The 15,178-nt window shown below is 42.0% G+C and overlaps 1 protein-coding gene across 1 annotated transcript in view; it reads right to left on the bottom strand.

Annotated features, from left to right (window-relative positions):
• Positions 1-875: 875 nt before the first annotated feature.
• The window catches only part of LOC138514659 (myosin heavy chain, clone 203-like), a 39,388-nt gene continuing 25,085 nt past the window's right edge, over positions 876-15,178 (bottom strand). Inside the window, exon 4 of the mRNA XM_069630092.1 lies at positions 876-922. Coding sequence (XP_069486193.1) covers positions 876-922 — 47 coding nt within the window. The remainder of the gene's footprint in view (positions 923-15,178) is intronic.

The raw sequence follows: 15,178 nt of genomic DNA, 5'->3' as shown, positions 1-15,178 counted from the left end.
CCTTATTTGCCAATAATCTTGAATATACTCTATCGACTACATCAATGAAAAGGAAGATAACGGATCTCTTCCTAAAAAAAATTATCTTGTTGTCTGGGCTTTGTGAACTCTTCCGAGCCTAATACGTCCAGCCTACTATTGGCATATCATCAGGAGTGCCCTCCTCATGTGAATAATGCAGTTAGAAATGGCATGGATAGCATTTCTTGTGATGCTCAGTGCAGTTCTGTTATTCATGCTACTGCTATCGAGATTACACCTAAGAACAATGTGCCCTCTGTGATAATGACAATAGTAGATATGCACACGACTAACAGGAATATGGTCCAGCTCCAGTATGTTAGCTCTTCTCCTACATGTGAAAATGACTCAGCTGAACTAATGCTTTTAGCATTGAACTTGTTCTTGAACTCCTTGGTCAATGTGTTTGAGCTTTTAAAAGGTGAGGTTCAGACTCATTCAGGAATCATCCTCGAACTAACGAAAGAACGTGGGCTTTGTGACTCTTCCATAGTTGGCACTAAAAGTGCAATACATTCGACTCTTATGGATGCCCTAAATGAATTAAAATTATCATCTAGAGATCAATCTGCCACCTTATCAGAACGTTGTGATAATTTTTCCAACTTTGATCATCTTAAATCCAAGAAAAGAGATATCACTGAAATAAAGATCCCTAATCAACCAAAAAATACAGCCTCAGAAGTCTGTACTATTTAATCAGAAGCAGATGTATTAAATCTCAGCTTGGATGATACTCCACTCTCACAATCAGATCTAGAAGAGTTCATAAGGTTGGCTCAGATATCTAATGATTTTAGCCATAATGAGGACCCGCTGGAGCATCATCTGACAAGAGGTGTCCTCCAGTTATATCATCTGACTATGCTGACTCCAACTATGATTATGATGCTTGAAGAACCTGAAAAGAAAAAGAAAAGAAAGATAAAGAATTCTAAAAGGGTTGACTTAGCAGTTTAAATGGGCCCTCAAACCTTTGAGTCGAAAACCAAAAATCAAATGGTTCTGAGAACTAAAATAAACGGCAAGAGGAAATTCTTTAGTGCATTTAAATAAAATCTGTGATGAGGATTTGGTGGTGCAAAGATCATTTAAACTGAAGACTAAGCCCTATGGCCAACAGATTAATATGTGTGATGCGCAAGCAATTGACTGCGAACAGGAGCTGATCTTGGATATGCCCGCACAAAGCTCTGATATTCCAGTGGAAGATGCTCTATTACTAAAATCTTTTGTGGGTGTTCAAACTGAGAATACCCATACACAACCTACTCAGTGGGAGCCTCTCTCCTATAGAGGAAACAAGAATTTGGCCACTGCCAGTTTGAATTCAAAAGCTCTAATGGAGAGGTCTTCCCTCGTGGACTTAACTGTGAAAACCTTACCATCTATCAGTGCTTTCAATGGTAACAGGGACGGAAACTATTTCCACCTTGTTGAATGTGGAGCAGACTTTGGGATCTTTGCCGGATCATGAATTTCCAAACCTTTTGCCATACTGAAAGTGTGGTTTTGACAGTCAAACATAGGAGATGGTCATAGGGTGTTGAACCGTAGTGCTATCCTGTCTATTGTGAGGGATATACCTGATTTATTTTTGTTTTCCACTCATGATATAGAATATATTTGATTCCCATTTGATGCATCTACACAAGAAGTAGAAGTTGGATTAAAAATATGGCTGGGTGCGAATGCTATGCTATGCTGGATGCTGCTACAGAATTTTGAAGGTTGGGATTTGAGGTCTCTGTCTCCTAGCTAGAATACCAACCAATCAGGAACATTAATGGGATTAACGAATTTCAGGGATGAGAATGAATGTAATCAATCGATCAATGATAGAAATGTGACTTAAGTAGTAAGTGAAAATACCTCTCTGTCTGGTACTAAAACAAAGAGCTGGTCTTTGTTACCGGACATCTTGACACAAGTGTTTCAGAAGTTTAATGTTAGCAAAGATTTGTAGTAGCAAAAAAACAGGTGCATTTTATAAGCTGGAACACGCAGGGCTCTTGCACTGTCAGGAATAAAGCTATGAGCTAGTTTTTATTCCATAATTATGATTTGATCATATTTCAGGAAACTTGGTTGCAGGATAGTTTTAAGATGAATGGATTCACGATATTTGAGCAGTTAACCATGCACCCCAATGATGGCTGGCCCAAGGGGGTCTTACTGGTAGCCACTCATAACTCGCTCATAGTTGACCTGGATCTCATTAGTTCAGAAGTTTAAGGGATCTTTGCTATGAGGGCTTCGCTCAGAGTGGGAAACCCCATTAAGTCAACTGTAATCCTCAATCTTTATTAAAACACTGCATGTTCAAGTTTATCTTTGTTTTTGGAACCTTTATCCACTTTGCTTCTGGAGGTGAATTCTGTGTATGATCAAGGAGGCTTAATATTGGCAGGAGACTTCAATTCCCACTTCTTAACAACTCCTAGTACTACGGGCAAGAATCCAATGAAAGATGGCTGAATTTCTTCTCAGTTTATAATTTATTGCTTGCAAATGATTATATAAGTGGGGATTTGGCTCCAGCCATAACTTGGAAGAACTTGATTATGTGGCCCTCTCAGATGATTTGATATGATAGTTTATTTATATAGCGCCTATACACAATGTGTTTCAAAGCGCTTCAAGGCAAGGGAGGGAACAAGGGAAAATACAATGACATTCTTACAGGCCATGTACAGTAAGGATGTGAAATGAACTATCGTACTTGGCCTGATGACATTTCAGATAGTGCAAGAGCTAAGCCATAGATAAGGAAGGGAGGGGGAGAGTGGGAAGGAAATGGAAACAGACAGGCGACTACCGTACTAGGCCTGACAACATTTCTGGTAGAGCCGGAGAAAAACAAAAGGTGAGGGAGAGGGGTGCAGAAAGGGAGGGGAGGAACAAAACAAGCGACTATCATACTAGGCCTGACGACATTTCAAATAGTGCTGGAGGGGTTGTGGGGAGGAAAAAAAACAGTAATGGCAGGGTGGAGGAAACAGACGAGGTTGCTATCATATTAGGTCCAGGGACAATTCTGATAGCGTTAAGTGCATAGCAGAACGTAAGGGGAGGAGATAGGAAAAGGGAGAAGGGAAAGGAGGAGAGAACAGAGAGTAAGCAGTCAAAACGAGTGGAGAAGCAAGAGTGGAGAGCAAATAAAATTGCAGAAGTCAGTAGTAACACATAATGTTGCAAGACAGTATACAAAATGACTTGTTGCCCAGTGTGAACATTTTATAATAAGAAAGCTTGGATCCAGTGATCATAATCCACTGACACAGTGCTTTCAATTGGGAATACAGATAGCGGAGAGAAGCGCTCATACTGCTGTTACAATTCATCCTGGGAATAGCAGAATTATACAATTAAGCAGATGGGGAGGGGCTTAATTTGAATAGGAAATTACTGAATGTTATAGCACTAACTGCAGCCTCTGATTTGGAATGTTACTGTGCCCGGCACCTTTTGTAGAATTTTTGTGGAACTTAGATTGGCCGATAGTAAAAGATGGACTGACAACTTGTGATCACAAGAATTTCTTTGATGAGGCTTCCCTACGAAAAAGAGAATAAAAAATATTTATTCAGGCGCTTAAGTATGAAATGGTTTCTAGCCTGAATTTTCTCCTCATGAAGAATAGATTGTGTAATGACTGCAGAAGTTGGTCTAGGAGCCACACATTTCTGCGCACTAATGGTGATGGTCAGATGAATTTAAAGGGGGTCGGCTCTGAGAATTCCAGAAACATCTGTTCCATGATTATCCAATTAACAATCATCCCAAGGTTATCTCCAAAAAAGTAATGTAGTATCAGAGAATGTGTGGCAAAATTACTTTAGTAATTTGTTCAAGGAGCCCAATCCTGCGTATATAGAGGCAGTACATGGTGTGTCATGGCAATTATATCTAGTTCAGGAGTTCATTGAAGATCTAATAATTAAAGTTTTCGCCCAAGGGCAGCAGGACCTAATGGGCTAACCAATCAGACCCTTAAGAGTGATGTTGTGATCTGGACTAAAGTCCTGTTGCCTGTGTTTGGAGATATATTGGCAGTGAGGAGATGTCCTGTGTCTTGGAAATGGGCAATTATTATCCCCATCCACAAGAAGGGCGATCGGGCAGATCCGATCAATTACCACCCCATCACCCTTCTTGATTCTGATAGCAACATTTTTTCAGGTGTGATCTTGAGAGAGCTGGAGGATTAGATTGCAGAAAATGGTATTTTGTCTGAACAAAAGATTGGCTTTCATAAGGCCCTCTCTATGTCATTGAACGGCCTGCTAATTAGTATTGTCCATGATAGGTCTTGGTCAAAGGGTGGCCCTATCTTATATGGAGCATGGATTGATCTGTGAAAGGCTTTCGATGTGTTTAACAGAGGTTTTTTAAGGCATTGGGGACTGCCTGAATGTCTACTTGCGATCATTATTCATCTATATGAAAATACCAGTATACAAGTAAGCTTGGATGCTCAAAGTCATTTATCCTCGCAGGTACCTATGGAGAGAGGAGTGGGGCAGGGCTGCCTACTTGCCCCTGCCCCTTTAAAATCTATCTAGCAGACCTAGCAGAAATACTGAATATCCATGCATTGGGTAGCCCCAAAATTGGTACCCTGTTTATTAATTGGGTGGCCTATGCAGATGATATGGTCCTGCTAAACTATACGCCTTTTGCCATCCAACGTCTTTTGACAGCCTTTGACAAATATGTTTCATCTAACTATCTACAAATAAATCCTTCCAAATCAAATATCATAACCTTTTGCAATCCTCTAATAATGGTAGCAAGGTTTCGGTTGTTGTTATGCGACCACATAGTGCCAGCTAAAAAGGAAGTTCTATATCTGGGCTTTAGATTAAGATCTAATCTGACAATAAGAACTCAACTTCCTTCCGAATTGGCCCCGAAATGCATGCCAACAATATACCGCGGGGAACAGGATCAAATCAGTATTTCCGTTTTATTTAGTCAGCTCACGTGTGAAATGGGTTACTATTTCAATGTAAGCTTCATTTTCGAATGGCATAGTGTTTCTAGTGTGCAATTATAACATTGTGCCACCAACATGAAATGTTAATGTTAATGTTGAAGGATATTTGTACTGTGCACTATCACCACCGGAGTGGTCCCCTGGCGCTCTGGCGGCTCTGAAAAGGGAAGGTAGGTGAGTTAGTGGGAGTAAGCAGGAAAAGTGCAAGAGATTAGTGATGTGTCATTTGCAGCCTCAACCCGGTTAACACAGTTTGCTGGGCTTCGGGTGCTTTCCAGTCGGTAGCCGTTGTATGCTGTTGTGCGAGTCTATATGTGGTATGTTTTGTTGTTGCGGTGTAGTGACGTTTATGCGGTTTGTTGTGGTACAGGGTTGTGGTTGTGTTTGGTTAGAGTTAGAGAGGTGTAGGCAGAGGTGTGAAATTGTTAGTGTATTGGTTTTTGGCATCGCTGTCTACAAGCCATGTGCTGAATTTCCACGTTCTTTCTATGTGTGGTGCACGAACCTCACTGCAAATACACAATATCAAGTAAATGAAGGAAATGTATGTTTTAACATTCTGGCATATGCTGTCTTATGTTTTTGTACATAAATACGCAGATTGATTTGGGTGTTTAACGGTACACTTTCCGCACGTGGAGTTTTGTTTGTCTAGGTCTGTTATGAATATGTTATTTATGTCACGTTTATTTTTGCATAATGAAAATAACATTTTCTTGACAAATAATTAAAATGAATAAAAATACAGTGATCAATATAAACAAGTAAAAAAAGAAGACTGAAAAGAAAGAAAGGAAACACGTGTGGTGGATATCATTTTGTCCCAGTAAACCTATGAGCATAGAATGCAAAAGAAAATCAATGGACACATAATTAAAATCCATTGGTGGAGAGATTGGGTGCAATTGTGGGTTATAGTATCATTTCCAAAGCCTATCTTGCGATGGCAACTTCATGAACACTTTCATTCTTCAGATGCAAATGGGGTGGCTTTGCATTTCCACCTCTCTCGCTGCTATTCAATGGCTGCTGCATCTAATATAGTTTAGTTTTTGTGAATCATGCTTTTTGATTGTGAACATGCATTATTTGCAATTAAAAGAGCCTTGTGAATTGTCTTCATTGCATATGTGCTGTGCAGGTGGCTATACGCCTGAGCACGTTTAGAGCTGTGGTCATTGTGTGCAAGACATGTTTGAGAGTTGGGAAAAGCAGATGTTATGCCCCCGCACACGCATATGCTTCCATTATTTCAGATGTGTACCCAATTAAAATTGTATTTGTAAATAAGGTCCTTAGGCTTCACAACACAATGCACTGGGTGTATCAGAACCAGCGCATGAATGAACATGCATATATTACTACACACATTTTGTTTTAATTGGAAATGGTGTGGCTGTTTTTGTGATTACGTTGAAGTACACCTCTAACAAATCAGGAACATTTTAATCTTTTAGAACAAGAGATGATATAGAATATTTTACTGTTACCACTGATCAGATTCGTAATACAACACTTCATCGAGGTAGCAAGGAATAGATAAAATGTATTTCAGTAGAATTATCTCTAACTGAGTATGTATTTGGTATCCGGATTCAACCATGTTGAAGAAACCATGGGGAAATGAAGTGGGCTAACAATGTATAATTCGGACAACACTAGATTGTACAGTTCATTTATAGCTTCTCACATTGCACATTTTTACAATTTAGGAAGAGAGTAACACACCCATTTAGACACATTGGGCCTCATTACGAGAATGGAGGTAGCCATGGAGCTATTAGCTCCATGGCTGCCTCCGGTCCGGGCTCCATTACCGGGTTCCTGCAATGATGACTTACCCGGTTACTCCGACATAGGAAGACCCAGTAATTCCTCCTTGCAGGAACCCATTCCCATTTGAGCCCCCATAGGGCTCAATGGGAATGGGGAGGGAGGTAATAATGGGCAGATTACATCTGGCCCGTTATTGCCTCCCTCTTCCCCTCGCGGGACCCGGAAAGCAGGCCTGCGATCCGGGTTCACGCGATGGGAAGCTCGTAATCGGCGCTCCCGGAATGAAGGGGGCCAGTCCCGTAACGGCCCCCTTCATTATGGGAGCGCCAGCCTTATAATGAGGCCCATTGTGCCTCATTACGAGGTTGGAGGTAGCCTTGCAGGTTTTACCAGCAAGGCTACCTCCATACCGGCCAGAAAATCCAGCGCCTGCGAATGGGAAATTACTGAGGTATTCCGTCCCCGCCGGACCTGATAATTGCCCTTTCGCGGGTGAGGGTGCTACAGGCTTACTGTGCTAGCGGGAGCCTGGCGGAAGGAAAGTCACCTGCGAGCACAACTCTGAGTTTGCCGGTCCGGTAAAAACAGTACCGGCAAGCATACGGTACCGTTGTTACCAGACTGGCAACCTCGTAATGAGACCCATTGAGACGTTTTGGGATTCATTGCTAAACCTGCAATCAGAGTCCAGGTGCTTGTATTTCAAAGTCTAAGTCAGAGAAACATATTTGCCCTTCTCAGAGTCGCAGATGTGTCGCTTACAAGACTGGTCAGGCTACATGCTTTGGCAAACGCTGGCATTAATATGTGCGTTGTGGGATTATCTAGAACAATAATGATGAGATAAATCTGTTCAGACAACTCAAGAACACTTGGTTTTCTGCATAATAGTCCCGACCTTTTTTTTGAGTTTGAAGCCCTGAGAAAGATCCAGTCGTGTTCTCTGGTAGACTACTCTCTCACATGTCTGGTGCTCGACATAACCTATGTGCAAAATGAGATGTGGTTTGCTTCTGGAGTCAAGGATTGGAGCAAACGATAATAATATATATTACCCATCAAGACTAGCCTTCGCAAAGTGCAGTGTCATTAAGAACAGAGCACTAACTTGGAAAGGTTACAAACTGCACTTCATCAGTAGGGCAGTTTATGAAAATGACCCAATCCACTTAAGCGCCCCCAGGCTCAAATATGCAATCACGGTTAGTTCTGGCTACTGCCTTATGCTAATTCTGGCGGGAAATTAGAGCGCGGAAGCAATTTAAAGGGATGCAATCACTAAAGAGCCGTAGTTGGGAGTTATGCGATTACACAGTATTTTCCGTTTTAAGAAGAACAGTGAGATTATTCCGTTTTGTAATTCTGCCATACATGGAAGGTCTTTATGTTCTCAAAGATAATATTTTTCTGAGATGTGCATTTCATAGCCCGATTCTTGTCTTCATGTCTTTACAATGCGTTTTTATGGACATAATATGATTGGGTTCCAAGAACTGTGGTGCTTTTTGCACATATGCTCTCCTTAATGTAGAGTTTGCAGGAATTAGAGACGTAATATAGACTCCGAGGGGTATTATGTTTGCAAGTCACAGTTCCAAATGAATATGAAACATAGTATCAGCCAACAGATACAAATTATAAATATCCTCCCTTCAAATGCCCTCAATTCATCAAGAGAAGAAATGGCCTTTTTAGACACAAATGTGAAAAGTTCACGCAAACATTCAAGTTGTCCTTTTCTGCTGTAGACATACAATTTGTGTATTGCTCGCTATATTCGGTATATTTGTTTCATCTTAGCCTGTTTGATACCTTGTGCATGTCTTACTTTGTGAGCCAGTGAGAATTCGGGCATGTTCGCTGATAGGTATCTTGTTTGTGACTGGTCTCGGGAGGAAAGCTCAGCAGCAGCTGCAAGATGACGCGGAGAAAACAGGTTCGATTCCTGGGTCCGCGCGTAGAAATCTCGGGGTCTTAAGTGCATTATAAATATTATATCATTTTCAGTATCCATGCAGCTGCAGATCTGTTTTTGCAGTAACTAAAGCTAATTTCTCATGGAGAGATTCAAAATAAATCTCAAGGGAGTGAGTGGGATTAAAAGGGATGGCTCAGAATGCGGCTCCTCCTTCACATTACAGTGAGCCATAGAAAAAGGCTGGGCAGGCTACAGACATCTGAGATGTCAGCACCATCACCACCCCCTCGGTCTACAAGCCAAGAAACTATACCTTCAGCAAGACCTTGGGAGAGGCTGGGCTCTCCCATGGTCCAGCCTTGCTCTCATGTGTCGACACCTCTTTTGGTTGGATTGAAATCTTCTATGCATAACTACTCGAGTTACATGTCTGAAAAGGGATACACACCAGATCAATGGAATACGTCTTCCTACACACACTGGTGGAAGAAACTCTAATCATGTTTAGAAGGCCCAAGCATTCCAAAGACATTATCCCCAGGATTATTAAGAGCCTCACATACTAAATCAGACACGCCCTGTTGTGGCTCTATTGTAACTGAACATACCCAAGTGCAAGCATTCAACATCTCAGATGTTCTAGGTAAATATCAGAGATAGTTCAAGTGGGAGGGACGTGAGAATGAGGGGTGATGCATTTTCTACGTTAACTGATCTAGTCAAATGGAACTCCCACATGAACCAGACACCACCCCTCATCTGGAATCAATAGACTATATACAGTACACTTTGATATAAAACATGTAGTCCCAGGCAGAGTATCCCTAAATGGAAAGGTGACTCTCGCACAACACTGCCATCTATCAGATTGACATGGATGTAAAAAGGCTGCAGAGATGGTGTGGAATGTTCTAACACAGAAACCAACAACTCATGGGGTGTGAGGGACAGCTTATGTTATGTTTTGGCTATAAGGTGGCACTTTAGCGCCACCTATAAACTGAAAATAATGTATTGGAGTGCAAATAGGGAGAGTTGACATATGAGACGGGACACAATGCTTGAAGATGGTGTTTGGTTATTTACCCACCCACTGACTGCCCATGGCCATGCTAATCACTAGGGTCATTCCCACCAACATCCTGCCTCTCCCCATCCAAAACACGCCTAAAAATCAAAGCTTGCACTCGAAATGCCTGCCGGGTTTTTTTCAAAGTAGTTTTCTGAGAGCTAATGGTTTAATTGGTGCTCTTGATGTGGTACTGCTGTAACAAAAATACCTTAAAGAGTTCTGTCTTTAGCCACTTGATTTATAAGCAGTATGCCTGTACTTCACTGAAGTCCTGTTAAAAGCAAGCATTAGGAAAGCCAACAGTTTTGGCTTGTGTATAGGTATTAGGTAGGCATTGCTAGGCACTTTTATATGCCCAAGTATGAGCACAATTTCAAAGGTGCTACCATTAATGGCCAGTAGGTACCATTACGGCAAACCCTGATTCCCATAGCTACACAAAAGCCAACATGCTGGCATTGCCAATGCCTGTGTTATACTTGCATTTGGTTCCCCCTTAGAATTATTTAGATATCAGGGCTGCAAATGGTCACCAACACTGCAGTTATGGATGTGATTGTGCTGGGAGGGCCGGTAGGATTCCTCAGGGGCAAGGCATTTGTCTTGGATGCAAGACAACACATAGGAACACAGGTTTGAGTCTTGGTCTCGCACTTAGAAACTTGTCTCCGGTATTACGCGTGTTATAAAAGAACGGTTAATCCAGTAAGCAGATTCATGAATATCCATCTAAGCACACTGTTGGGTGTCTTGACCCACGTTTGAACTATTATGCTGCAACATTTGGTGCTGTGGGCTTAGAAAATCCAAGATGGCCGAAAAGCCCACATTTGCGCCAGAATCCAGGAAAACCGCGCAGTTTTGCGCACACCAAAATGGTCGCCTGACCTACCACCCACCAGTGCGAGCGTGATGGGCCAGAAGCGCCATGAGTGAAACGTGGTGCCAAAGGAAAAAGAGCAGTGCCTGTTAGCTCAGAAAGCGCTTTGAAATCACCTTTGTTTCTCTGAAACGCAAGCTAAAAATGCCTATTTTAAACATTGCAAGATATTCAAAAAGCTCACTGAACACCAGCAGACATTTGGCAGAATGTAGTCTTGTGTGCATACAAAATCTGGAAAGATGAAGAGCCTAAAACAATGTTTATAACAAAACTGGCTGAGCTGTGGATGTCAGCAGCTGAAGTGAAATTGGACTTAAAGCCACTAAAATCGAAATGTTTAAAATAAATGAGTGACCTACTTTGAGTGTCACATAGGTTGCAACTGTTTAAATGTCATAGTTTTGAACTTAGAATCAGCGTTCTAGCTGCATGTGTAAAAATTGTAAGTTTGATTTGAATGAAGAAAACTGGAACAAAAGTGACATTTAGCTGACGCCTGGCTTGAAGAGATTGAATTCTGCCCGGCAACTACCCCCGACAGGAGTTGAAGCTTGTCCAGCCACTGCATTCGCAGGCCTGGCTGCCTTCTGCTGTTCCCACCAAAAGGAGATTACACCTCTCTGATTGAATCAGGGGAGGAGCACCTGCGAGCAGGGAAACAGAACAATGAGCTTTCCTTGGCTCAGGCAAATGTTAAATTAGGGGGGGGTCGTAAATGGCTTCCTCTTGGAAGAAACTGGGAGGAGCAGTGCCTCTGTGAGCAAACTGAGTTGGAGGAAGTGGACAAACCAGAAATTCCACCATGTGCTTTGGGAAACCACACCCCTCTGGGACGAAGCATAATTTTTAAAAAAAGGTGGATACTTCATACTACAGACTTGTCAAAATTATATAATGAATATCATTATTCTTGTGATTTTTCTGTGCACATTTTAAGAGGTGTTAGGACTCTGTGGTATGTTCTGGGGGTAGTAGCGGAAAATAAGGTATTACTCCGAATGTCTGTATGTTAAAAATCTGACACTTTATCATCTGATGCCCATATTCCTTGGGCATGTTTGTGTAAATTCTGGAAATGTTTAGAGGTTGTGTTCTTGATGAAAAGGGCAGCATTTTGATGGACGACTTCAAGATCCAGAACTCAACTCCAGATAGATCCAGAACAAAGCCAGAACTTAAAGCAGAGAGGCCTAACCCAAACAGCTGAACTCTTCTCAGCGGGCCTCAGCATCCAGCAAACCTAACCAAACTATTCAACAGCCGGGCAAGCTGTTTGATTCTGGCCTAGAACCCTGTGCCAGTACCCAGAAAGCAGTGCTGTATCCAGAATACACTTGATCCAGACCAGCAGAACCAGAGACCCAGACCAGACTGCAGTGCCGCTAGCAGACCCAGACCAGATCGCTGTGAGCAGAACCGGTACTAAAGACCATCCATGGCGAGAGAACCACAGCAAACCTGACCAGATCTTGACAGCCTATTTCAAATTTATAGTGTGAGTACTCAGCTAGAACTGTGCAGAACCCATCTCTTAGTTTAAAATAATCTGATTCAAAACATTTGAACCTGTCCAGAACTGCATCATAGGAATCGTGTGTCATTCTGTCATTTCAAAGCTGTAAAACTGTCATTTTTTCATTCTGAGGTTTACTTTAATTTCAAGAAACTACCTTCACAAAATCGCCTGTATCTTTGGAACCGCGTGTGTTCATTTGAAAGCTAAGATTCTAAGCTTTCCAACAAGCCTAAAACCGACTTTCTATTACTTATAGTTATTCCGTAATCGCGCTCGACGCATTCGGAAAAATTGCCGCGAATTGAAAAATTAGCTCCTGTCAAAGATAGCTGTCTTTTGCTTGAACTGCTAAAATTCGTTTTCAACCTGCTAATCCCTCATTGAGCATTGCCAGTGTGACTTGAACTAATCTTAAATAGCTATCACTTACCCTGAACCTCCTATAGGGAATTAAAATCATTTTTAGCATATTTTTCCCTTCTTTGCATACCACAATTAAAAGTACTTTTGCCTGTGTTTAAAACCATCCATGTTTCTCTAAACTTGCTAGGGGGGAACTGAAATTCATATTGTATTGTGATTGTATTCCTGAAAACTGTGTGCTTTACTTCCATCTCCTTATATTGCATAGGGGGGGGGGGGGGTGAATTGCCAGCAGGGGAAAAGGGAACATTTTATCTCTTGTGAAACCCTATCAGTTTATTTCTGTACTGCATTCTTTCCATCATTGTTTTTCCTTGAAACCACAAAAGCATTCTCAGTCACCTTTTCCTTCCTATTCCAACTCCTAAGTAATTAAATAAGCATACAATTGTAATATTATCCATTGTTGATCACTGTCATATTCTTAAGTGTGATATCAAATATTAATTTATTATAAAAGTGTGATATATATATATATATTGTTTAATTTTTCCAATAAATCTTTTCAATTGCAAAACAAACCTACTTCTTGGCTCAGTGAGGTCAGGGGGATTCAAAGAGAGGGGCGTTATATAAGGGTTTATCATCCAGAGTATAACTTGACATAAAAATATATAAATAATGGCTTCCCCTGGGCGTCCCAGACGAGGCACTGACTTAGTGGAATTGCTGAATTGAAGTCACTTAACAACACCATCTGAACATGCAGTTGTGGAGTACTAAGCACCATAGGGTGCAAGCTGCACTTCCCAGCAACAATCACTTCTTTCTTTCAGTGCATTCTAAAAGCACTCGGATGTGTGCTTTCAGCGTGCCTGTTGACCATGTGTCAGTGTGTAACAGAGCACTTTAGCTCATCAGCTTCAGCAGATGCAATGGTCTCTGCTTTGACTTAAGCCCCTCCAGGGGAGAAGGCAAAAGTCACGTGTGATGTGACAAGTGGGAGACATGTCATCAGGCCAATAATGGGCTGAGCGGCTTCTCGCACGGCATTCTTTTACAGTTAGGCAGAATCATATGCAGTGCCCTTAGGGACCACTTCACACAATAAAGACTACAAGTGGTAATACAATTTCACCTTTGGTACAAGCCTGTACCACACAGTAAAGTGGTAGCAATGGCTGAGCAGCCAGACTTATCTCAAGAGAAAATGAGCAGTAGTAGAGGTTACACAAAGGACTACAATTACTGTGACCCAAAGAAACACTGACTCAAGGTTTCTGGTTAAAAAATATAAGTACATTTATTTTTAAACCATCTGTTCACAAAACACTTCACTTCTAAATATACTAGACACAACCAATTCCACTTGTGCAAATCAATTCAAGGTAAGTACATTTGGATTTGACAGACCAGTGTTGTGAAACAAAGACGTTATCGTGGGTTAATACGCAATCACTTTTTGACAGTAATGACAGTTCGGTCTTACGAAAGAAAAGAGTACCTGCAGGAAGAAATGTAACTGAAGTCAAACACACTTAGCACATAGAATTAACACAAGGGACTAAGGGATAAAAATCATAGGCAATACTTTTGTCAAGGCAAATAGAATCAGAGGACACTTTCTAAAAAGTATATTAAAGTCAATAGGCCTGCGCCAGTATCAAAAATGGGACAGGAGTCCAGTTGTCGAGGATCACAAGGTTAGAACAGTTCATGATTCAAGATTGCCAGGAGTACTTGGATATTGTCAAAGGGAAGTAAAAGTTATAAGAGGGAAGGAAGAAAAGGACAAGCCTTAGGCGAGGAAAAAGGGTTCAAGCAAATTCCTCAAGGTCGGACACAGTAACTTTTTTGTTTGAAGAAAGCTGGTGCTACGGCAGTTGTTCCTGGTAGTTCCTGCAGACTCACGGTTCCTGGAGCTTCAGTCGTGGGGACAAGAAGGAGGACGTCTGGAGCAATCTGCACTACCCAGGGATGAAGCCAGCAGCAGCAAAGCAACAGTGGGTAAAAGATGTGCTCCTTTTAAAACCGGAGAGGGCTCTTCAGATGGCTATCCAGACCACTACAGCTGTGTGCAGTGATTTTGACCAAGAAGAGTATTCTCTGGCTGTTGAAAGTGAGCTGGTTGATCCCACCAGGCTCACGGGAAGAAGACTCTGTACTGGATCTTCTCTGTCGTTGAAGGGTAGATGGCTCAGGACTGCAACAGGTCTTCACCGGGACTCAGGAGTTGCAGCAGCCGTCTTCTTCTCCGCTTCTCTTCGGTTCTTGCAGTTCCATTGGCGACTCTGATTTCCAGCCCAAGAGTCCTGCCTTTTATGCCAGAATCCCCCATTCACACAGCCTGGCTGTCAATCACACAGCAGGGGGGTTGTCCAGCACGGACAACCACCTTAGCCAATCGACACAAAGTGCGACTTGGATCTCCAAGGAGACCCGGTGCGGGGGGTGACTAAACCACCCCCTCACATTCAGCCCACCTAAACACCCAAACGCCAAACAAGGGCTTCTTTGCAGAAGCCCGCCAAAGGACGGCGCACAAAGAAGGCAAACCTGGTTTGGCACGAAAAGTAAAACACAAGAAGGACTTTAACAAAAAGAAATGCTGAGTAAACCCGTCCGGAACC

Source organism: Ambystoma mexicanum, chromosome 12 (assembly GCF_040938575.1).
Source record: "Ambystoma mexicanum isolate Mex_15411 chromosome 12, UKY_AmexF1_1, whole genome shotgun sequence".
NCBI lineage: Eukaryota > Metazoa > Chordata > Amphibia > Caudata > Ambystomatidae > Ambystoma > Ambystoma mexicanum.
This window is presented reverse-complemented; position numbering and strand designations above follow the sequence as displayed.